Source organism: Molossus molossus, unplaced genomic scaffold, assembly GCF_014108415.1.
Source record: "Molossus molossus isolate mMolMol1 unplaced genomic scaffold, mMolMol1.p scaffold_m16_p_1, whole genome shotgun sequence".
Taxonomy (NCBI): Eukaryota; Metazoa; Chordata; class Mammalia; order Chiroptera; family Molossidae; genus Molossus; species Molossus molossus.
In genome coordinates this window covers 226508838-226534268 of record NW_023425344.1, presented here as the reverse complement: position 1 = coordinate 226534268, position 25431 = coordinate 226508838, and the positions used below count along the sequence as shown (strand labels likewise).

The 25431-nt window shown below is 43.5% G+C and overlaps 1 protein-coding gene and 1 pseudogene across 1 annotated transcript; both read right to left on the bottom strand.

The window, feature by feature from the left end:
* Positions 1-2999: 2999 nt before the first annotated feature.
* Positions 3000-6947, bottom strand: ACOT4 (acyl-CoA thioesterase 4). The gene is made up of 3 exons (XM_036273776.1): positions 6490-6947; positions 5217-5419; positions 3000-3676 (listed from the first exon to the last, which is right to left on the bottom strand). Exons 1-3 carry the CDS (start codon positions 6944-6946, stop codon positions 3071-3073), a joined length of 1266 nt encoding a protein of 421 aa, XP_036129669.1. The 5' UTR covers position 6947; the 3' UTR covers positions 3000-3070.
* An 11796-nt stretch (positions 6948-18743) lies between these two features.
* Positions 18744-24503, bottom strand: LOC118623535 (annotated as a pseudogene).
* Between the last annotated feature and the right edge of the window lie 928 nt (positions 24504-25431).

The window sequence follows — 25431 nt, the reverse complement described above, 5'->3', positions numbered from 1 at the left end:
TGGCTGCCTCCTGCATGCCAGTGGGGATTTGGCCTACAACCTGGGCACGTGCCCTGACCAGGAATCAAACTGGCGACCTCTTGGTGCATGGGTCAACGCTCAACCACTGAGCCACACCAGCTGGGCTTAACAATATACTTTAAATTCATTTGAGACAAATTTATTGATACCTACTATGTACTAAATGCTGGAGATTTAAAAAAATAAACAAGAGACTCTTTAGATCTGTAGGGATCTCACAGTCTAGAGGGAAAAACTGATCTATAAGTAATAAGTACAAACATGTTATAGTAGTTGCTATACACAGGTACATATAACAGCCTGGGAAACCAGGGACAGAATGGTCAAAAGTACATGTGGATCAGAGAGAGATTTACAGAGGAAGAGACAGCTTACGTAAAAGCAAGAAGTTCAACATGTTGAGTATAGTTTTAAGAGGGGAACAGTGAGAGATGTGGATAAGAGAAGCAGGAGGCAGATCACTGAGATTTCAATTACAAGATCAGATTTGGATTTTAGAAAATTTGGCATCAGAGTGAAGATTTGGGAAAAGACTAAATTGTAAAACCAGGTAGGAGATAAAAACAGTACCCAAACTGAAGAATGGGCAAGGTTTAGATATGGAGGAGATAATTTGAGGAAGGCAGTAGTATCATCAGGTATTACTAATGGGTATGGGAAGGAGAGAGAGGGAACAAGTTGGTAATGAACAATCACATCTTTTTTGTTTTTCCTGAATGCATTTTGCTATATGTGTGGAGTAATATGTTGTCTCCAATAGTGTTTATTAATTTCATTTATATTCATAATTTTAGATAATTGTCTTTAGATAATATCACCAGTCTCAGAAAATCACTTTATATTATTATTATTATTGTTATTTTTTTATCATTCTAGTAAAATATATCAACACTTCTCGATTCCACTTTTGGGTATATATCTGAAGAAACCCACACACTAATTTGAAGGAACATATGCACCCTGTTGTTCATTGAGGTGTTACTTACAATAGCCAAGATATAGAAGCAATCCAAGTGTCCATCAATAGAGGAGTGGATAAAAAAAATCTAGCTTATTTATTTATTTATTTATTTATTTATTTATTTCCTCACCCAAGGACATTTTTTGCATTTATCTTCAGATAGAGTGGGAGGGAGAGAAGGAGGAAGAGAGAGAAACATTGATGGGAGAGAGACACATTGAGTGGTAGCCACCCACAGGACCCCAACCGGGCCGGGGACAAACTTCAACCGAGGTACATGCCCTTAGCGGGAACCAAATCCAGGACTCTCTGGTCTGCGGGCCGACACTCTAACGGCTGAGCCAAACCATCCGAGGCAAAAAGAAGGATCTCTTACCCTATGACAGCATGGATGAATCTGGAGATTATGCTAGGTGAAATAAGTCAATCAAAGAAAGACAAGTATTACATGATCTCACTTATATAACAGACTCATAGATACAGAGAACAGATTGACGGTTGCCAGAGGTTAGGGGACTAGGTGAAAAAGGTGAAGGGATTAAGGAGTACAAATTGGTAGTTACAAAATAGTTATGCAGATGTAAATAAAGTGCATACCGCATAGGGAATACAGACAATAATAATGTAGTAACTATGTATTGGGTTAGGTAGGTACTAGAAATATTGGAAGAAACACTGTACAGTATATAAATGTCTAACCACTATGCTGTACACCTGAAACTAATACATAATAAATTGACTATAAATTGTTAATGAAAAAGCAAAAAACAAAAAAACTCCACTATGATACAGGAAAAAAAAAATTTATCTGTATACTTTTGGCCAATGAAAATTCTACTCTGCTATCAGTAGTTGAACCAGTAGCAAACACTGGATGGCTATTCTCTCCTAGTGATGGAGAAAGTAACCCAGTATTTGTTCAGCTTTATTTCATCTATGGCTAAAAGTGTTAAGTAAAAAAAATCTAGAAGAAAACATAAATTAAAAATATTTTTTTTGCCCTGGCCGGTTTGGCTCAGCGGTTAGAGCGTCGGCCTGTGGTCCGGAGAGACCCGGGTTCGGTTCCCGCTAAGGGCACGTACTTCGGTTGCAGTTTGTCCCCGGCCCTGGTCGGTTGTGCGGGTGGCAGCCACTCGATGTGTCCCTTCACGTCGATGTTTCTCTCTCTCTCTCCCTCCCACTCTATCTGTACAAAAAAATGGAAAAATGTCCTCGGGTGAGGATAAAAAAAAAAAAAAAAAAAAAATTAAAAAAAAAAATATATTTTTTTTTTCCTTTATTGCTTTTATTTATTTATTTATTTTTATACGTGCCCCTAGCAGGAACCGAACCCGGGGCTCTCTGGTCCAGAGGCCAACACTCCAACCGCTGAGCCAAACCAGCCAGGGCCCTTTATTGGTTTTAGAGAGAGAGGAAGGGAGAGGGAGGGAGAAAGAGATAGAAACATCGATGAGAGAGAACATCGATTGGCCACCTCCTGCATGCCCCAGTTGGGGATTGGGCCCACAACCTGGGCATGTGCCCTGACCAGGAATGGAACTGGTAACTTCTTGGCACATGGGTCGACGCTCTAACCATGGAGCCACAATGGCCAGGCAGAAAACATAAATTTTAACAGTGAGGAAGGATGTTTTTATTTTTTGTTATATAAATTGAATCCTCTACAATAGATATATGTTACATTAGTAAAATTAGTGGAAAAAAGTTACCTAAAATATAAATTAATACCAATGATATGAATTTGATATTATTCAGGGGACAATTTATTCACTTAAGATTATTAAACAGCCCTGGCCAGTTTGGTTCAGCAGTAGAGCATCAGCCTGCAGACCAATGAGTCACCGGTTCAATTCTGACCAAGGGCACATACCTCTGTTGTAGTTCATCCCGGACCCTGGTTGGGGTTGTGTGGGAGGCAGCCAGTCGATGTGTCCCTCTCACATCAATGTTTCTCTCTCTCTTCTTTCCTTTCCTTCTCACTCTATCTGAAGATAAATGGAAAAATACCCTCCGGTGAGGATTAAAGAAAAAAGATTATTAAGCACTAGAATCTGACCTTGTATCTCATGTCAACAACAGACCAATGCATTACAATTTGGGGCAAGCTCTTTTCTGGGTATCTCCAAGATGTGTGCAGAAAAAGGTCAGAATTTGCTTCCAAGCATCTACCTGGGCTTTAGAATGAGCCCTGGACTCCCCACCCCAGATCACAGGCTTTTTCAGTAATCTGTTCAGGGAAGCTGGGCACATGGGGAAGTAAGGAGGCTCAATATAATGCCCAGTCCCAGGGTAAGAGATGATCTGAGGTTTTTTCTTTCCATGGGCCTGTAACCGTTCAGAGGCTATTTGGGCATATAATTCACTCCTCCAGTTATGGTCATCCTGACCAACAATGAAGAGGATAGGTCCCTGGGCCTTCTCTATTGGAATCATGCTGGGGTTTTCATACCCTCCTACAATATCATTTCGTACATCCACAATGTCCAGGAGGCCTGAGAAAGCCGTCTTGATTCTCCTCAGGTCATGGCCCAATGGTGGGATGCAAGCGTCCTTGTAGCATATGGCTGTGCTTCCACTGAACCCAGATCCATTGATGGAAACTGTAGCTGAGATGTTCTTCAAAAATGAGGCCATGGAGAGACAAATATCAGCCCCTAAAGAAATGCCCAGAAGGCCAATACCTGGGCCTTTAACCTGGAAGACAAGAAGGGAGAAGATTCAAGAATCAAGAAGTTACCCAATAGCCCTGGTCGGTTTTGCTCAGTGGTTAGAACGTCAGCCTGTGGTCCACAGAGACGCGGGTTCAGTTCCCGCTAAGGGCATGTACCTCAGTTGCAGTTTGTCCCCGGCCCTGGTTGGGTTGTGCGGGTGGCAGCCACTCGATGTGTACCTTTCACGTCAATGTTTCTCTCTCCCTCTCTCTCCCTCCCGCTCCTCGGGCGAGGATTAAAAAAAAAAAAAAGAACTTACCCAATAGAAATTTTTTTTTTTCTAAATGCAACTCGAGCCCTGGCCGGTTTGGCTCAGCGGTTAGAGCGTGTGCCTGCAGTCCAGAGAGACCCAGGTTCGGTTCCCGCTAAGGATATGTACCTCGGTTGCAGTTTGTCCCCGGCCCTGGTTGGTCGTGCGGGTGGGCAGCCACTCAATGTGTCCCTTTCACGTCGATGTTTCTCTCTCTCTCTCCCTCTCCCCCCCACCCCCCACTCTATCTGAACAAAAAATGGAAAAACGTCCTCAGGTGAGGATAAAAAAAAACAAATAAATGCAACTCGATGTGCCATTAGCTTTAATTTGTGAACTGGGCACAAGAGAATCAAACTAAGCTGAAAGGAGTTTCTTCCCACATAGTAAAGCATATGTGACTGGACACACAGCAAATAAAGGTTAAACTCACTGGCACGTTTGGGAATTGGTTACAACATTCTAGAGAATGTCCACTAGAGAATGCTGAGTCATGGAGATTGTCAAGTTCACCATGCCTGGGTATCTAACTGTGGAACTAAATTCTGTTTCAAGAAGTGAATCTTTCATCAGACTCCTTCTTAATAGGTCAGCAAATGATTAACTTGATACAAACAAAATAAGATTTCAGAGTCCAATTAGTGGTTCTTAGCTTCTGAAATGGGTGGGCAAATTCTGACCAAAATCTGAGAACATACTCTGTTGTCAGAAAAAGATTAAAAAACAAGTATGCAAAGCTAACAAATTAGAAGCTCCGTAACAAAAGGAATTTTAATATTACTAAATAATTCCTTTAAATAAAATCTCACATGGCCCTGGCCGGTTTGGCTCAGCGGTTGGAGCGTCAGCCTGCGGTACAGAGAGACCCGGGTTCGGTTCCCGCTAAGGGCACGTACCTCAGTTGCAGTTTGTCCCCGGCCCTGGTTGGTTGTGCGGGTGGCAGTCACTCGATGTGTCCCTTCACATCGATGTTTCTCTCTCTCTCTCTTCCTCTCTCTCCCTCCCGCTCTATCTGAACAAAAAATGGAAAAATGTCCTCGGGTGAGGATAAAAAAAAAAAAATAAATCTCACATGTATTTTATGATTAATTCTGCATTGTTAATCCATCTGACAGAGAAAGTGAAAATAGGTACATAAAGTTACGGAAGTCTCCAAAAGAAATCTGAAAAAAGAGTAGAGTAGCATCAGTGCAGCTGGCACAAGTGAGTGCAAAGTAACACCTTCTGGAGATATATCTGGAGAGAATGATACAATAAAGGACATTAGGAGAACCTGAGAGTGTTGAAGCATGTAGCACACGGCTTCTTCAAAGTAGTCCATATTTCTGCTGTTGAATTCCTTGGGGAGATCTTCAAAGTCATAATAAGCTAGAGCCAATGTGGCAAAGCCATGACCAGCCAGAAGGCTGGCTCGATATTCCAACAGGCCCCCTCCAACACCAAAGAGATCAATGATCCCTGGGAAAGGTCCAGGTCCTAGAGAAGGGAATATTATAAAGGGAAGGTATTATAATAATTTAAAGATTTTGCTTTCCTTTTAGGGATCTTTCTAAATTATTTAGTCGGTTCTTATGAATCAAAGGGAAGAAAACAGCTTCCTGAGTCAATATTGAAAAGGAAAACAAATTCCTTGTGGGAAGGAAAATCTACAAAGTACCTTCTCATTGATAAGTTTACCCTTCATGTGATTCTATGATAAATTATCTGCAAGGTTCTAAGAATCTTTTTTTTTTTTGGTATGTGCCCCTAGTGGGAACCAAACCCGGGACTCTCTGGTCCGCAGGCCAACGCTCCAACCGCTGAGCCAAACCGGCCAGGGCTAAGAATCTTTAATTATAAGAAGAATAACAAAGTCTTCATTAAGGACTCTATCATGGAAGGAGGATTTTCAGGTTTTAGAAAACTGTTTTGGTTTGCTGTGTTCTGTGAGAGAAACGGACATAGAATTAAGAATCTTGAAACAAAGTTTTATGTTGTATTGCATCAACCCTTGCCTTTTTTGTGTGTATTCATATTTCAGCTGTATATTTAGAGAGAAGAAAGAAAAATACCTAGAGATGACTTTAGGTGAGAAAGGCAGCAAAGTCTGAAATGTGATCTGTGGTAGAGAGGAACATGAAGAAGTGGAGAAGAGGCCCAGGGTACCCAAGGACACTAGAGAACGGCGACATGGCAATAGCCGGGCCATCATTTTGTGTTAAGATCTGTAGGGCTGATGCTGTAGAGATCTGTAGGGTAGTAAATAGCAAAGTGGACAACACTACCTACCGCCTCTGACCCTGTTTTTTGTTTTTGTTTTTTTTTAACCTGCCTAATAACAGGACCCACTTCACCGGGATATTATACAGATTAAATGAGATTATGCAAACAAAATGCAAAGCACAGAGCCTAACATATCAAAATACTCTATTTTGGTTGTGCGGCCAATGATTCAGTCAATGCCAACTTCTCTAACCGTGCCCCTGAGCCAAACTCAAATAAAGCCGTACCAGAAACTACCGAAGGCCAAGCGCACACGCTCCCGCACCCCAGCAACCCAGGCTCACCTGGCGGCAGGAAGAGCGTGGCGCGCACCCGGCCCGCGCGCACCCGCTCCCGCCGCACCCCGGGTGCAAGGAAGCCGCGCTCGTGCACCGCCCGGCCCAGGAGCCGCCCTCCGTCGGGCTCGTGGCCGTCCAGCACCTCCAGCTCCACGACGAAAGGCGTCTGCACGTCCCGCTTCAGAAACCGCCAGAAAGGCTTCTCGGGCTCCAGGGCCCAGAGCAGCCCCATGGGCTCCAGCCCCGCGAAGCTGCCGCCCAGCGCGGGCGCGCGCGTCAGGTCCAGCTCGCCGCCGGCGTCGGCTAGGTAGCGCGCGTGGGCCCGAAAGAGGACGCCCTTCTCGTCACGCAGGGACGCTCGCAGCGTGACCGACTGCTCCGGGGTCAGGCCGCGCACGACGATGCGCACGGCCTCGTCCCACTGGCAGCGGCCCGCGGGCCCCACCGTTACTGTCGCCGCCATCGCGGCCGCGTGCTGCCCCGTGGGGACCGCCAGCAGGGAATGCCGTCGCGGCCGCGGGGAGCGCGCCGGGAGGTCGGAGGGGGCGGGCGTTCGCGGGCTCAGGGGGCGCTCGGTGGCCGGGTCGCCTGTGGAGACGTCTGGGCTCAGAGCCGTGGCCCACGCGCCGGGCTCTCCCGACTCGTCTGAGGTCAAAGCACCAGGCGGCTCTCCTGACCGCGGGCAGGCAGGGCAGGGACGGCCCGAGCGCTGGGTGTGGCGCCCAACCCGAGGATGCTGCTCGGCCTCAATCCACTCTCCCTTGTCGAAGTGGAAGTTGTTGGGTAATCGGTTCCTGGTGAAACCAGAACGGAAGGAGTTTAGGCAGAATTCCAAGAATTCCAGTCCCTCCATGGGAAAGGGTACCTATAAATAAAACAAACAAACAAACAAATAAAAGTTGTAGTGGATTATAACTACATACAGAAAAGTGCAGAGATCCTACACGCACAGCTCAGCGATTTGACCCACTCGGAACACACCCCGCGGAACCAAGCGCTCGGATCCAGAAACAGCATTGCCGGCGCTCCAGAAGTCACTTTCACTTTCCTCTTCAAACCGGTTCGCCTTTTCCTGACTGCCTGTGATGGGAATGAGTCCTTAAGTGTGTTTTCTTTTCTTTTCTTTTTTTTTTTAGGTTTTAAATTATTTTTCTCATTAAGATTTTAATGTAGGTGTAAATGAAATTTTTCATTTTAGACAAAAGTTTCCATTTATTTTTTTAGAATGATTTAGTGCACAAATACAGCCCAAAGCCAAAAGAAAAATAGCTTTGTCCTGTCGTTTCCCTAAGAAAGCACTGAAGTTACTCAGAATAGGCCAAAAGTTAAAAAAAGGCAATCCCTTGAGTTATGATACTATGTACATCGATTTGATGTGCAAGTGTGCAATAAATATATACACATACATTCCTATCTGCTTTATATCATTCTAGAGTGTTCATAGATGAAGCTGAGATTTAGAAATGTGAAAAGGCCATAACAGTGAAAATGAAAATAAAAGATACAAGGGTTTTTAGACCAGTAGAATAATGCTTAGCTAGTTGCTTTGGAACAAACTAAAAAAAGCTATTATGGAATAAACGGTACCTCTAAGAAGTGCTGAATGCAATATTGTTAAATGTTATTAGTTGGGTTTTTTATAATAGCCCTGACCTGAAAGACATGGTGATGGTGACACAGCTCTCACTGTCTCAGAATCCTCTGAATGGCCAGCTATAAGCTGTCCAGTATCTTTTATAAGTATTTCAAGAGCTGTGTTGCTCAGCCATTTAAAAGACAACTAGTTTATAACCCACTTCCTCTTATGTGGCTTTATCAGTTGCTCATGGTCCCAAGGAAGTATAAAAGAGGATATAAGCTGCTGAAGATTTCACAGAAGACACGGAGATATCAGAAACTTCATGATCATCACATTTAAACCACCGCTGTCTTGCTGCATTTTTTACAATAGGCAGTGTAGTGGCCTCTATCCAATCCACCATAGTGATTTGAAACAGAAAACAAGTTGTATTTCTTCAAACTGTTCTTTGGACCAATAACATACTGTGACAAGTCAAGATTTTCTAAAGGAAAGTCCACAGATTTCTGTAATTTCTGCTTCCACCTGCCATCATAGGAAAAACATTTCAGATGCACTAAAAGCACAGGTGGCAAAGTCCAGATATCTATCTTTTTTAGAGAATCCCTTCAAGCTCTGCAATGACTGCAGTAAAACCTGTTATTATCTGTGAGTTTTTCTTCTTTGGAAAATAACCTAAGGCAATCCTGTAATGTATATTTACTAGTAGATGCTAGTGGTAGAGACAATTATCCTCACCAGAGGACATTTTTCCATTTTTTTGTTCAGATAGAGTGGGAGGGAGAGAGAGAGAGAAACATCGATGTGAAAGGGACACATCGAGTGGCTGCCACCCACAAGACCCAACCAGGGCCGGGGACAAACTGCAACCAAGGTACGTGCCCTTAGCGGGATCCGAACCCAGGTCCCTCTGGACTGCAGGCCAACGCTCTAACCGCTGAGCCAAACCGGCCAGGGCTTAAGTGTGTTTTCTTTAGTGTCTTTCTTTTTTTATTAATTCTCATGGGATGATATTTTTTTCCATTGGTTTATTTAGCGAGAGTGGGAGGGAGGGAAAAGGGGAGACAGAGACACTTATGTGAGAGAGACGCATATATAGGTTGCCTCCCCAACACACCCCCAACTGGCTGGGGGTTGAGCCTGCCACCCAGGTACTTGCCTTTGACCAGAATGGAATCTGGGACCCTTCAGTGAACAGGCTGACACTCTAACCACTGAGCCCCGCGGGCCAAGGCTTCTTTAGTGCCTTTTGGTTTTCACCCAGTGATAACACCAAAAACTGTTTCTTTCTCTCTGTCTGTTCTGCTATTGGTGGTATCAGAAGGTGGCTGTCAAAGTAATTGGTGCGTTATGCTTCTTTGTTCATGTTTAGTGGGAGAGAGAGAATTCCAAGTATGTGAAATCACATACTTTCCCCTGGATGGAATGTTGAGATTGGCTTAAACCAAACTGATCACCATCATTGGTTGCCCTTGTATCAGGATGGAGTTTGTTTTCCCTGAAGCCCATAGGGCAATACCTGAATTAAAATCAGGACCTCTTGTAAAAGGAAGATGGGTAATTATGCCAAATGAGCACTTGGCAATAGTATCTCTGAGAGCTGTGGAGGAGATCAATTATGGTATTGATGGCTTTTTAGAAGTGAGGGCAAGAAAGGAAAATTTTTTAAATTAGAGAATGAAAATATGGGAGTAACGGGAGTTATGCCTAATAATGGGACTAATTATGGAATTTTGAGGTTGACTTTCTTTTTCTTTTTTAATTTATCTTTATTGTTGAATGTATTACAGACGACCCTCTTTTTTCCCCACACTGACCCCCTCCTCCCCAATCCCACCCCCTTCCTACTTTCCCCACACTATTGTCTGTGTCCACTGGTTGTGCATGTATGCAGATAAGTTCTTTGGTTTATCTCTTCCTGCCCTCACTCCCCCCCTTCCCTTTGAGGTTCATCAGTCTAACAACCAATTTGTACTTCTTAATTTCTTTATCTTTTTCACCCATCCCACCAGCCCCCTCCCATCTGGCAAGCAACAAAAAGTTCTCTGTATCTATGAGTCTGTTTCTGTTCTGTTTGCTCATTTTGTTTGTAGATTCAATTGTTGCAGATATGTATTAATTGCCATTTTATTGTTCATATTTTTGTTCTTCTCCTTCAAGAAGACCCTTCAACATTTCATATAATACTGGTTTGGTGGTGATGAACTCCTTTAGCTTTTTCTTGTCTGGGAAACTCTTTATATGGCCATCAATTCTAAATGATAGCTTTGCAGGATAGAGTAACCTTGGTTGTAGGTCTTTGCTTTTCATTACTTTGAATATCTCTTGCCACTTTTTTCTGGCCTAAAAAGTTTCTTTTGAGAAATCAGCTGACAGTCTTATGGGAGCTCCTTCGTAGATAACAAATTGCTTTTTTCTTGCTGCTTTTAAGATTCTCTCTTTGTCTTTAACCTTTGGCATTTTGATGATAATGTGTCTTGGTGTGGACCTCTTGGGGTTCATCATGTTTGGGACTCTCTGTGTTTCCTGGATTTGTTTGTCTGTTTCCTTCACCAAGTTAGGCAAGTTTTCTGTCATTATTTTTTCAAATACATTTTCAATTTCTTGCTCTCTCTCTCCTCCTGCTGGCACCCCCATATTGTGAATGTTGGCATGCTTGCCATTGTCCCAGAGGCCCTGTACACTACGTTCATTTTTTTGGCTTCTTTTTTCTGTTCTGTTGGGTGTTTTTTGCTTTCTTATATTCCAAATCGATGGTTTGCTTCTTGACTTTACCTACTCTACTATTGATTCTCTGTAAATTATTCCTTATTTCAGTTAGTGCATCCTTCATTTCTGACTGGTCCTTTTTTATGTTGTTGATGTTCTCAGTAAGTTCTTTGGAGTTCTCCTTAAGTTCCTTGAAGTTCTCACTAAGTTTCTTGAGCATCCTTATAACCAGTGTTTTTTTGTTTGTTTGTTTGTCTTATTTTTTATTTTTTTGGTACATGCCCCTAGCGGGAACTGAACCTGGGACTGTCTGGTCCGCACTGACGCTCCAACCTCTCAGCCAAACTAGCCAGGGCATATAACCAGTGTTTTGAACTCTGCATCTGATTGATTGCTTATCTCCATTTTGCTTAGTTCTTTTCCTGGAGTTTTGTTCTTTTCTTTCTTTTGGGAAATGTTTCTTTGTCTCCTCATTTTGGCTGCTACCCTGTGTGTGTATTAGGTAGAGCTATGTCTCCTAGGCGTCATAGGGTGGCCTATTACTGTAGGTGTCCTGTAGGATCCAGTGGCACAGCCTGCCTTATCACACCAGCTGGGCCCTCGAGGTGCACCCCTAGTGTGCACTGTACGCCCTTCTGTTGTAGTTGAGTCTTGATTGCTGCTGGCATGTCAATGGAAGGGGTTTACTCAGGCTGATCAGCTGCAAGGACTGGCTGTGCCCACTGACCACTGACCGCTGACTACCTTGGAGGATCAGCTGTGTAGGAGCCCACCACACAGAGCAAGACGTACTCCAGCAGGGTTCTGGTACCCACTGAGTCCACTCCTTGAGTGTGTCACTTGTGGAGGTAGTTGGGTGGTGGTGTTTCGATGTGGTCTGAAGCTGTCCCCTGGGTGTGCTGGCTCTGGAGCAAGGTCAGCCACTGCCTGTGTTCTACCTGGGGCCACCCGGCATAAGCTACAAAGTGATCTGTTGAAGGCTGCTGCTTGTGCTGGGCTTGGAGGTGCTCAGGAAAAGCCAAGTTGTGAACCAAGGCTGGCTGCTTCTAGTGCCAGGGCTGGAGCCACTTAACAAGAGATATGGGCCTCCCTGAGACCAGATGCTGCTTGTTTGAGAGATTTTAGGAACATCTGAAGCAGGATCCAAGACAGGCCAATCCTATTGATAAAGCCATTGGAAACAGCTTGGGTGGGCCCAAAAGTTGGTGGGGCAGGGCCTCAGGGAATCATCAGGGCAGGATAAATAGTGTGAGCCAGTGTTGCTGGAATCCCAGATATGGCAACAGTCTGCAGCCTCAGGGAAGGGCTCACCAAAGGAACAACAGCAAGTCTGTCCGGGAGAAAGCTGCCCCTCCAGCTCTCACCTTGAGGTTGACTTTTAGAAGACTGTTGTGTATTTAGATTTGAACAAGGAATTTGACATTAGAAAATACATTTTAGGAACAAGAAGAAATTAAGCACATAACAATATTTCACTGCAAGATGAAAATTCTCAGTTTATCATCAATTCTCAAAATGAAGTGGACATGAAAGACACTGTAGAAACAAGTCAGGTGAAGGGATTCAGGGAATGCTACCTCCAAATATGTAATTTTGGCATGTTGTAGACCAACGAGGCAGACCAGACTCAGACTCCAAACTGGGTTCAAATTAAGAGAGCTTTAGCCCTGGCCAGTTTGGCACAGCGGTTGAGCGTCGGCCTGCGGACCAGAGAGTCCCGGGTTCGGTTCCTGCTAGGGGCACGTACCACAAAAAAACAAACAAATTAAGAGAGCTTTATTAGCCGCACGGTGACTGTCCCATCCTACTCAGAGGAGAGAGCAGCCCGAGCTCAGGGGGAGGGTTGGTTATATAGTTGTCTTAGCCCCCGTTAAGGAATTTGGATTAAGGGTATGCGAGCAAACAAGCAGGTACAGAAGCAGATATTTGCAGTTAGCTGTTATGCCTGAGGGAACAATCAGTTTCTGTGTACACAAAGCAATGGTTATCTATACAATGCAGTGATTATCTATTAGCAGATGTTCTTGCCATTCCCTTAAAAATCCAGGGGGCAAGGTCATGCGTTTGTCTTTTACAGGCATATTATTTTGAGCTAAAGGCACTTGGAAAAACAGCAGATACAAGAAGGCACCCATTCTCCCCTAAAAACAGAAGATGAAACTCTCATGTGAGAGCTGCCCTCCTTATACCAGGGAGAAGGAAACAGTCTTATCACCAGAAATAAGAATTAAGGCTGAGAGAATTCTGCACAAGATCTTGTTAAAATGATTTCTCTTCCTTTAGTCTTCCCATATATTTTGCTTTTCCACAGTTGCCACTCTGTTCAATATAGTATATAAGTACTTAGGTTTTGTCACTTCTTTGGGTCTTCATTTTCTTGTGGAGACTTTCTGTACGCGTAAAAGTAAAATTGGTATGCTTTCTTCTTGTTAATATGTTTTATGTCAATTTCTTCTTCAAAGATTTTAAACTGATTTTTTATTTTCTTATTTAGAGGAGGCAGAGAGCTGAGGGAAACCCTAGGATGAGGCGGAGGGAGAGGGAGACGCAGAGGGAGACACAGAGGGTAAACTGTTTTATTTTTAATTTTATTTTTTTCCATCACCATTTATCTATGCCCTCTTCCACCTGCCCCACCGCCAATCACCACATTGTTGTCCATGAGTTATCTTTTTTTTTCTTGTTTGCTCAGTCCTTCCAGCACCTCCAATGCCCCCCCCAACTCCCCACCCCCACCCCGACCTGTCTGCCTGCTGACTATCTATGAGTCTTGTCTATTTTGCTTGGTAGTTCAGTTTGTTCATTAATTTCCACATATGAGTGAAATCATATGGTACTTGTCTTTCTCTGACTGGCTTATTTCACTTAGCATAATGTTATCCAGGTCTATCCATGCTATCCCAGAGAGGAAATTTTTCTTCTTTTTTTTTATTTCTCACCTGAGGATATTCTCCTTATTATCAAATAGAATGGGAGGGAGGGAGAGACAGAGAGAGAAACATCAATGTGATAGAGCTACATCGACTGGTCACCTCCCACACTACCCGACCCAACCAGGGCCAGGGATGAACTGCAACCAAGGTACATGCCCTTGACTGGAATCGAACCCGCGACTCATTGGTCCGTAGGCTGACACTGTAACCGCTGAGCCAGACTGGCCAGGGCAATTTTTCTTTTTTTTTTTTTTTATGGCAGAGTAGTATTCCATTGTGTAATTATACCACAGCTTTTTAATCTATTCATCTACTGATAGACACTTGCGCTGCTTCCAAATCTTGCCTATTGTAAATAATGCTGCAATGAATATAGGGGTACATCTATTCTTTCAAATTAGTGTTTTGGGTTACATGGTATACCCAAAAGTGGAATTGCTGGGTCATAAAGCTGTTCCATTTTTAGTTTTTTTAGGAACCTCCATACTGTTTTCCACAGTGGCTGCACCAATCTTTATTCCTACCAATAGAACAGTAGGGTTCTCTTTTTTTATTTTTTCATCCTCACCCAAGGACATTTTTGCATTTCAGATGGAACAGGAGGGAGAGAGGGAAGAAGAGAAAGAGAGAGAAACATCGATGCGAGACACATCGACTGGTTGCCACCCACACAACCCCTACTGGGGCCCGGGGACAAACTGCAACCAAGGTACATGCCCTAAGCAGGAACCGAACCCAGGTCTCTCTGGACCACAGGCTGACGCTCTATCCGCTGAGCCAAACCGGCCAGGACGAGGGTTCCCTTTTTCTTTCTTTTTTTTTTTTTTTTTTTATCCTCACCCAAGGACATTTTTCCATTTTTTGTTCAGATAGAGTGGGAGGGAGAGAGAGAAACATCGATGTGAAAGGGACACATCGAGTGGCTGCCACCCGCACGACCAACCAGGGCTGGGGACAAACTGCAACCGAGGTACGCGCCCTTAGCGGGAACCAAACCCGGGTCTCTCCGGACCGCAGGCCGACGCTCTAACCGCTGAGCCAAACCGGCCAGGGCTTTTTTCCATTTTTTGTTCAGATAGAGTGGGAGGGAGAAAGAGGAAGAGAGAAACAGAAACATCGACGTGAAAGGGACACATCGAGTGGCTGCAAGACCAACCCAGGCCGGGGACAAACTGCAACCGAGGTACATGCCCTTAGTGGGAACCAAACCGGGGTCTCTCTGGACCGCAGGCCGATGCTCTAACCGCTGAACCAAACCGGCCAGGGCAAGGGTTCCCTTTTCTACATCCTCTACAACACTTGTTGTTTGTTGATTTATTGATGATAGCCATTCTGACAGGTGTGAAGTGATATCTCATTGTGATTTTTTTTTTTAATTCTTTATTGATTTTTTAGAGAGAGAGGAAGGGAGAGGGAGAGAAAGTTAGAAACATCAATGAGAGAGAACATCAATTGGCCACCTCCTGAATGCCCCCCAGTGGGGATTTGGCCCACAACCTGGGTATGTACCCTGACTGGGAGTCAAAACTGGCAACCTCTTGGTGCATGGGTCTACACTCAACCACTGAGCCACACCTGCGGGCTCATTGTGGCTTCAATTTGCATTTCTCACATGATTGGTGACAGTGAGCATCTTTGCATATGTTCATTGGCCATCTGTATGTTCTCTTTCGAGAAGTGTCTATTCAAGTTTTTTGCCCATTTTTTCACTGGATTTTGTTTTTTGATGTTGAGTTTTATAAGGTCTTTATAAATTTTGGATACTAACCCCTTATCAGATGTATCACTGGTGAATGCTTCACATCAATTTAATTCTCAGGCCCAACCAAAAACCCTAACATGACAGAGGTAAAGTTTCTGCCTAGCAGAAATTTTGATGATATTGAAATAGAAACAAGTATTGAAATAGAGTACAAATGTATGTTATAAAAATGGTAAGGAGGGCAAGAAGTCCATGTCATATTTCCGACGAATCTCTCACCAAGTATGGAAGGTACAATATTCTTGTCAGTTAGCTCAGTCAGCAATCTGTCTTGACACTCTGAAGAGCTGATGCAGAGAAGAGATGCCCAAGAGTGACAGACAGCTGATTGTGAGACTGAGGAAATCGTCTATTTTTCTATACCAGGCAGGGAATCCTCTAATTTTTTATATTAGTCAAGAAATGAAGTAAACTCAATACCTGTGGTAATATTAGCACAAAACTAAGACAAAAAATAAAAACAAAGTATTGGACACTGGTGGACTTCAATATGTAAGTAAAAATTAAATGTTTTCTATGAAAAACTAAGAAATTACACTGGTTTGACAGTTTACACGTCCTTAAAACTCCAATGAGCTGGTTCAACTTTGCCACTATTCTCCACAGTTCCCAATTGGTTATCCTGCACAGAGCATGGATGGACTTTAAGGGAATTCATGATGATACCCCTGAAGAACACAAACACCTGTGTGTGTGAATGTGAACACACGTATATAAATGCACATTCTTTTTTTTTCTTTTAATTTTTTTCTTTATTGATTTTAGAGAAGAAGGGAGAGGGAGAAAGAGGTAGAAACATCGATGAGAGAGAACACTGATTGGCTACCTCCTGCATGCTCCCCACTGGGGACTGGGCTCACAACCTGGGCTTGTGCTCTGACTGGGAATCAAACCAGCAACCTCTTGGTGTGTGAGTCAATGCTCAACCACTGAGCCATACCAGCCAGGCATAAATGCACATTCTAATGGATGGATGAGAAGAGGCAGAAATTGATGGACAAATGGCTCTGTGCCCAAATAAAATGAAGAACCACAGAGATAGGGGAAGCAGCTTAACAAGAGAGAAGAAACAGGATTTGGGAATACTGAGCCCCAGCTCTACATGTATTATGTGAAGAACTTCTCTGAGACTTGGTTTTTCATCAGTAAAATGAAGATGACACATGCCTTACAGATTGGTGAGGGTTAAGTGACAAGCACACAGTAGTACACGAGAAAAAGCTGACAAAACAAAAAGCACTATCCTGTTTTTGAGTTTCAGGGGAAAAGTCAAGAACCATATTATTAAAAAAGATAATAAAGCCCTGGCCAGTTTGGTTCAGCGGTTGGAGCGTCAGCCTGCGGTCCAGAGGGACCCTGGTTTTCGGTTCCCACTAAGGGCACGGACCTCGGTTGCAGTTTGTCCCTGGCCACAGTTGGAGTCATGTGGGTGGCAACCACTCAATGTGTCTCTCTCATATCGATGTTTCTCTCTTTCTCTCTCTCCCTCTCATTCTATCTGAACAAAAAATGGAAAAATGTCCTCAGGTGAAGATAAGGGAAAAAAAGATAATTAAGGAAGAAATAACATCATCTTAATAAGTTAAAGCATTTTTTATTTCAAACACATTGAGCCTAAGAAAAGTGTAGTAAGCCTATTGTGGAATTTTTCTTTTTGGTACGTGCAACTAGTGGGAACTAAACCCAGGACTCTCTGGTCTGCAGGCCGATGCTCCAACCGCTGAGCCAAACTGGCCAGGATGATTGTGGAGTTATTTATTTATTTATTTATCCTCACTCAAGGACATTTTTCAATATTTTGTTCAGATAGAATGGAAGGGAGAGAGAGAGAGAGAGAGAGAGAGAGAGAGAGAGAGAGAGAGAAACATTGACGTGAAAGGGACACATCAAGTGGTCGCCACCCACACGACCCAACCAGGGCCGGGGACAAACTGCAACCGAGGTACATACCCTTAGCGGGAACCGAACCCAGATCTCTCCACACCACAGGCCAACGCTCTAACCGCTGAGCCAAACTGGCCAGTGCCGATTGTGGAATTATTTATATTAAGTGATATAAATATTAAATTATTATTTATTTTCATATTAATCATTGTTAAAATCACTTCAGTAATTCATCTAAATAATGTTTTGCCAGCTTTCAAAACAATTAGATTGTAAAAGCCCATGTGTATAAACAGAAACAGAACTTAAAATTTGAGACTACTTATTCATCCAAGGAGAAGATATCAAAGAACTGAAAATATATTTGCTATGAAAATTTTTAGTACTTTTACACCTAATTAGTAATCTAACTAGTAATTTACAGCTATGATGTTCACTTCTGTTCTTTTTTGTGTTTTAAATATGTTTTTTTATTGACTTAGAGAGAGGAAGGAAGATGGAGAAAGAAAAAGAAACATTCAGGAAGCATCAGTCAGCTGCCTCCTGCATGCCCCTTACTGGAGATTGAGCCTGCCATCTGGGCATGTGCCCTCAATAGGAATTGAACCAGTGAACTCTTGGTGCACAGGATGACACCCACCCAACCAACCAAGCCACATCAGCCAGGGCTGTTCATTTCCATTTTTAAAGGAAAAACTCATATCTGATCATATTTTTGATATTATATGCTTTTCTTCTATGGTAGATAACCATTTATTAATCAAATCAAATCAATTATTAAACAAATTCAATAAGTAATAGTAAATAATTAAATAATTACTTAATACCAATTACATACGAGTCACTGTTAATCAGTGTTACTTTTCCTTTCAGAACTAAAGCCTTGTGTGTTGGGAAAGACTAAAAGGTATGCTTTTTCCATCTGTTGTGTTTTCTGCAGAATTACTTTTCTCCCAAACAACTGAAAAGTCATGTAGTGTATACAAATCTTAAAAACTTAAAAAAAAACCAACAACCTATTTTTTAAAAATGCCTGGCCGGTGTGGCTCAGTAGTTAAGATCGACCCATCTACCAGGGAGTCAATGGTTCAATTCCTGGTCAGGGTACATGCCTGGGGTGGCAGGCTCGGTCCCTGGTGGGGGGCATGCAGGAGGTAGCAGATCAATGTTGATGCTTCTCTCTCATCAATGTTTCTATCTCTCTCTCCCTTCCTCTCTCTCTAAAAAAAAATCTATAAAAAAAAGACAACTCATTAATAAGTTTATTTTAACAGTGAGGAGGGAAAAATTTTAAGTGATTATTTAAAAGAAAAAAACTACATTTTCACACTAATTGCAACAGCTGTTTCCAGGATAAATTAGCATCAGAGATGCCACACAATCAAATAAAAGATTACAGTGTTGCTGGGATTATCCCCTTTTCTCCACCCAAGTGTTTGTGGAAAAAAATCTGGAGCTGCTTCCAAGCATCCGCCTGGGCCATGGCATGAGCCCTGGGCTCCCCTCCCCAGATGACAGGATGGCGGGACAGGATGGCGGAATACGGTGTGCAGGGAAGCCTGGCACATGGGAAAGTAAGGAGGCTCAATATAGTGCCCTGCTCCTGGGTAACAGATGATTGGAGGCTTCTCATTATGGGTCTCTAAATGTTTAGAGACCTCATTAGCATAGAATTCACTCTTCCAGTTGTCATCCTGACCTACAAGGAACAGGAAGGTGCTCTCAGCCCTTTCCACAGGAATGAAGCTCTTCTGATCAGGTCCTTCTAAAGGGCTATTTAGGACATCCACAATGTCTGCAAAGCCATCTTTGGTCATTTTGATTCGATTTAGGTATACATCTGCAGGGGGTAAGGTCTCACCCTTATAGTGAAAGGTTCCTACGACATCGATCACAGAGCCATTGATTATGACTGCAGCAGTGATGCCGTTCAGGAACAAGGCCATGGAGAAGCAGAGCTCACCTCCTTTGGAAATACCAAGCAGCCCAACTCCTGGACTCTTTACCTGAGGTAAGGACAGAGGGAAAAGAATGAGTTCATGAACCAATCTGGTGAGTAGTGCTTGGAATTGGAAGTCAGTTGGAATTGAGCCTGAATTTGGGTTCTGCCATTTACCAAGGTTTGCAGCCTGGGATATTTACCCATTCTTCCTTTCTATCTTCCTTTCCTCAGTTTCTCCATCACCACTGTTGGTGACTTCAACAACCATGTGGGTGATCTAAATACTTCAGCTTCTCAGCTCATTGACCTCCATACCACCAATGATCTTTTCCTCTACCCCACTTCAACCTCAACCACTCACTCCCATTATCATAACCTAAACCAAGTCATCATCAGTGTCTCATCTCCAAAATTTCAAATGCAAACATTCTACTCTCTGATCACCATCTTAAGTACTTCCAGTTTAGCCATTTTAGTATCACCTGTTTCTGTTTCTTTGTGATCTTGACTATTACCTTTTTTGCCATCAATATCTCTCTCATGTTCATGTCCCACCTCTTTAGATTTCAAGTTTCATTGTTATTATCACTCTCTTGCAGTCATTCTTTTTTCTTTTTATCATCCTCACCCGAGGACATTTTTCCACTTTTTGTTCAGGTAGAGTGGGATTGAGAGAGAGGAACAGAGAGAAACATCGACGTGAAAGGGACACATCGAGTGGCTGCCACCCACACAGCCAACCAGGGCCGGGGACAAACTGCAACCAAGGTACGTGCCCTTAGGGGGAACCGAACCCGGGTCTCTCTGGACCACAGGCTGATGCTCTAACCGCTGAGCCAAACCGGCCAGGGCTTCTTCTTTTTTTTTTTTTTTTGGCACGTGCCCCTAGCGGGAACGAACCCAGGGCTCTCTGGCCTGCAGGCTGACATTCCAACTGCTGAGCCAAACCGGCCAGGGCTCTTACAGGCACTCTTAGCTAATACCTTTCTTCCTTTGGTCATACTTGGCCTGGAGAAGTGATAACCTTGGTTAAATCCACCGATTCACTTCCTCTAGGCCTGCATTTGTGCAAATAAACATTGCTGGAGGAAAAAAATACACATTTTTGCTGGCAGATATTTAATTTTATGACCACAAATTTCAAATATGCATCCATAATGCCCATCAGTCCTGCTACACTTTACTGTGTTTGCTTTTCACTTCTCCAAAGATAATTTCACACTTCCTCCTACCTTCTCAAGCCTCTTGAACTCCTCTCTATTCCCCCTCACTTTCAGCTCTTCAAACTTCAAGGAGAAAATAGAAGCTATCCAGTAGGAACTCTTCCTCATTTTCCCCCTGCCAAATCTACTTAGTTTCAAGTGAACTCAGAGCCTAATTCCAAGGCTCTCTGCCTTCATTCCTGCTTCCCAAAGAAGTATCTCTGTTTTTATCAAACGCCATCCCTCTGCTTAGCTTAGGATCCCATCCACTCCCATTCTCATAATTTTGCTCCTACAACTATTCTCTTTCTCATCCTTCATAACTTTCTTGTCTCCTGGCTTGTTCCCATCAGTGTACTTCACACTTTGGTGCCTCCTACAAATTAATAACAATTCATTGACCATACATCCACTCTGTCATAGTTTTCTACTCTCTTTCACAGCAAAATTTGTGGAAAAAGTTGTCTGTAGTTGTTCTCTTTCTTTTCTTCCAATCTCTACTCAGTCCCCTCCAGGTTAATTTGGGTTTGCACTATTCTGTAAGGACTGCTCTCTCTTGTCATAGTTACCAAAATCCTGTATTATAAATGACCATTTGATCTCTTAACAGCAGTCTTTTTTTCTTCTCATGGCTTCTACAACAGCACCCTTGACTGGTTTCAAACATTTATTCTTCACGAAAGCACTAGAAATTAAATGATATTATTATTCCAATTTTTTCAAAGGAGGAAACAGAAACTAGTCCCAGAACTATTATTTTGTGAAGTCAAAACTCAAATTTAACTTTTTTGTTGTTAATCCTCACCCAAGGATATTTTATTTATTCATCTATCTATCTATCTATCTATCTATCTATCTATCTATCTATCTATCTAATCTTATCCTCACCCGAGGGCATTTTTGCATTTTTATCTTGAGATAGAGTGGAAGGGAGAGAGGAAGGAAGAGAGAGAGAGAGAGAGAAACATTGATGTGAGAGAGACACATCGAGTGGTTGCCACCCACACAACCCCAACCGGGGTTGGGGACAAACCGCAACCCAGGTTCTTGCCCTTAGTGGGAACCAAACCCGGGCCTCTCTGATCCATGGGCCAACACTCTAACCACTGCTCAGTGGTTAGGATAGGGCTATGATATTTCATCAATGTGAGAGAGACACATCAATTGGTTGCTTCCCACACAATCGGTGGCCCTTGACCGAGAATCAAACCCTCAACCCTCTGGTCCACGGGCCGATGCTTTAACCACTGAGCCAAACCAGTCAGGGCAAATTTAACTTTTCTCTATCCACATCTTATTCTGATTCCACTATACCCTATCACTTTTCTACAAGCTCCTATGCTTCCATCTACGAAGAGCTCTAACTGAATTGTAAAATAATTTTCTGATCCTCTGATATCTTGAGCCCAGAACCCTCAAAACATTTTCTAGTACCCAGGTTCTTTGGCCATCAAGTTCTTCATTTAAAACTTAATACTGTGCTCTCAGAGTGTTGGTAAACACAAACATTAAACTGGGGCTATCTGGAGGCAGTGACTCCTTTCCCCTTCCTTCAACTTCCTGTGTCAAACCCAGGGTACTCAGATGTGTTGGGGCTCATGAAGTACTATAAACCACTAGAATTTAAAATTCCATAATGTCAACTAAGAACTTTTTTTTAATCCTCACCCAAGGACACTTTTCCATTTTTTATTCAGACAGAGTGGGAGGGAGAGAGAGGAAGAGTGAGAGAGAGAAACATCGACGTGAAAGGGACACATCGAATGGCTGCCACCCACACGACCCAACCAGGGCCAGGGACAAACCATAACTGAAGTACATGCCCTTAGCGGGAACCAAACCCAGGTCTCTCTGGACCGCAGGCCAACGCTCTAACTGCTGAGCCAAACCGGCCAGGGAAAGAACTTCTTTACTAGCAGGAAATATATCAGTAATATATGATTGCATAGAAACTGTCTATGAGAAGTGACTATAAAAAGGTAATGTGGGTTCTTTCTTCTCTCTCTCTCTCTTTTTTTTTTATCCTCACTCGAGGACATTTTTCCGTTTAAAAAAATAACTCAGTACTAACCATTGAAGGCCCCTGAATATGTGCTCTTTAACTCCCTTTCTACTGTCCTAGATTTTATTGTCTTGATTTTCTTTACCATATTACCACTTATGTGTGTGCTTGAAACAGTATTTTGCTTATTGTGAATATTTTTTGAATTTTATCTAAATAGAATGAAACTGAATGTGTTCTTCTGGGACTTAGTTGTTTCATTCAAAAGTTTATGAGATTCATTCACGTTGATTCTGTGGCTACAGTTCAATCACTTTTGCTGCTGTCAATATACCTCAATTTATCATTTCTATTGTTGATGGACATTTGGGCTATTTCCAAGTTGTTTTTGCTATTATAAACTATACCTTTTGGTGCACATGTACCAGGAGTAGAATTATATAGTCAACTTTCTAAGTAAAAAATTGCTTCCAGATGTAGATGAATCTATTCCTTTTAGCAGTGTGAAATCCCTTTCCTCTACATACTTGTTAACACTTGGTAAAATTAGACTTCTAAATTTTGGCAAATTTTGAGGGTGTGAAATGTGTAGTTTTATTTTGTATTTCCCTGATTTCTAATAGGATATACTTTAAAAAAAATTCTCACCTGAGAATATGTTTATTGATTTTATTATTATTTTTTATCCTCACCCGAGGACATTTTTCCATTTTTTGTTCAGATAGAGTGGGAGAGAGAGAGTAAGAGAGAGAAACATCGAGGTAAAAGGGACACATTGAGTGGCTGCCTCCCGCATGACCCAACCAGGGCCGGGGACAAACTGCAACTGAGGTACCTGCCCTTAGGGGGAACCGAACCCGGGTCTCTCTGGACCACAGGCTGACACTCAACCGCTGAGCCAAACCAGCCAGGGCTGTTTATTGATTTTAAAGAGAGGTAGGAAGACAGAGAGAGAGAGAAATATCAGTGTGAGAAAAACACTGATTAGTTGCTACCCTTACCTGCCCAGGGGGATCAAACCCTCAGCCTAGGTATGTGCCCTGAAAGGACGTTGAACTCGCAGTGTTTTGTTGTACTGGTCAATGCACCAACTGACTGAGTTATCCAACCAGAGCAGGATAAACATCCTTCTATTTTTTCATTGGCCAATTGCTTTATATGTAATGAAAAAATTATCCATTAATTTCAGATTTCCGGTTAACAGCAAGAGACCTTCCTCCTCCATGCTAATTTTCTTAAATCTTAATATACTGTGGGAGTTATAAGCAAAATTGTAAAATTGAGGAACCTTTGAAGAAATTAAAAACTTAAAACTCCCTATAAATCTTTGTTGTTTGTTTTTTAATTACAACCGTGTTTTTTTTTTTTTCCTTTTCTTTACGATATCTTTTAATTGACCTCTCAGTTTTGGAGCTGCAGAGCCACCTCCCCAGACAGCCTTACATTCCATTTCTGCCTCCTTAATACTTTAAGGCCCCTCGAACCTCGGGAACATTGGGCGGTACCTCCATCATTGCAGCAGAAGCTGAGAGGTAAACGCAGGAAGAAATGGAAGCGGGTCGCTCACCTGGCGGCAGGAAGAGCGTGGCGCGCACCCGCTCCCGCGCACCCCGGGTGCAAGGAAGTCGCGCTCGTGCACCACCCGGCCCAGGAGCCGCCCTCCGTCGGGCTCGTGGCCGTCCAGCACCTCCAGCCGTATGGTGAAAGGCGTCTGCACGTCCCGCTTTACCAACTTCAGGTTTCTCGGCCTCCACGGCCCAGAGGAGCCCCATGGGCTCGAGCCCCGCGAAGCTGCCGCCTAGCGCGGGTGCGCGCGTGAGGTCCAGCTCGCCGCCGGCGTCTGTGTGGTAGCGCGCGTGCGCCCGAAAGAGCGCGCCCTTCTCATCACTCAGGGAAGTTCGCAATGTGTCTGGCTGCTCAGGGGCCAGGCCGGCCGCTCGCAAGGATGCTCACGGGTTCTTCCCAGCAGCAGCGGCCCGTGGGCTCCAGAGTCACCTTCGCCGCCATCCGTGCCGGGGCCCAAGAGACCTGGCCACCAGACCTCACCACTGGAGGCCTCGGCAGCCATGTCCACCTCCTCAGGCCTCGACGGCAGTGTCCATACACTCGCAGGACAGCGGGAGATGAAACCATCATTTTGCGACTTGATTTCAGACCTCGGGTCAGCTGAACAGGGCTCTTGAGAAAGTTAGCGCTGGTTATAGAGCCTCTGCTGGCAGGCTAAGTGCCCACTGGGTCAGAGGAGCCTGCTAAGGAGCTTGGAGGGCCAGAGTCCTGCCAGTCAGTAGCCTACCTTTGAAAGCAAGAGCCAACAGACACACATGAGTTTACTCAAAACCTCCTGGCTGAAAAATCTCCACTTTATTTAGGAAAGAATTTCCTAGTTCAGCCTCTCAAAAGCTCTTTGGTTTGTGCAGTGGGCTACCAGGGTTGCAGCTGAAGGACTCTGGCACAAAGCAGTCTCCAGTCCTCACTCTTTTTTTTTCTTAATTCTCACTGAGGATACTTTTTCCATTGAAATTTTTTTTTTTTTAGAGAAAGTGGAAGAGGGGGGCGGCGGAGAGAGAGAAACATGGATGTGAGATCGATTGGTTGCCTCCTGTATGTGCCCCAACCAGGCCTGGGGAGCCAACCTGTAACCCAGGTACCTGCCCTTCACTGGGAATCGAACCCGAGACCGTTTAGTCAGAGGGCCAGCGCTCTAACCATTGAACCACACTTCCCAGGACTCCAGTTCTCTCTTAACAGCTATGGAGTGCAAGACTGGAATTGAATTTATCACCTTGTTGATAATAATCATAGGTCTTTTCTTTTAAAATGTGCACCATGGTACTTTGCCCGTATAATTTGTGTTTATGCTTATCTTCTACACCATGCCACATCTAAGGGGCATGGCGTATTACTGTGTGAGCTCAGCTTTGTTCCTTTTAGGAGT

Bases quoted from the DNA above. Each gene is read 5' to 3' on its own strand.
- ACOT4 (XM_036273776.1), bottom strand. From the start codon at position 6,946: ATGGCGGCGACAGTAACGGTGGGGCCCGCGGGCCGCTGCCAGTGGGAC. The intron at 5,420-6,489 runs GTGAGCCTGGGT...TCCCTTCTCTAG, and splicing joins CACGCTCTTCCTGCCGCCAG to GACCTGGACCTTTCCCAGGG. The intron at 3,677-5,216 runs GTTCTCCTAATG...CTTGTCTTCCAG, and splicing joins ACATGCTTCAACACTCTCAG to GTTAAAGGCCCAGGTATTGG.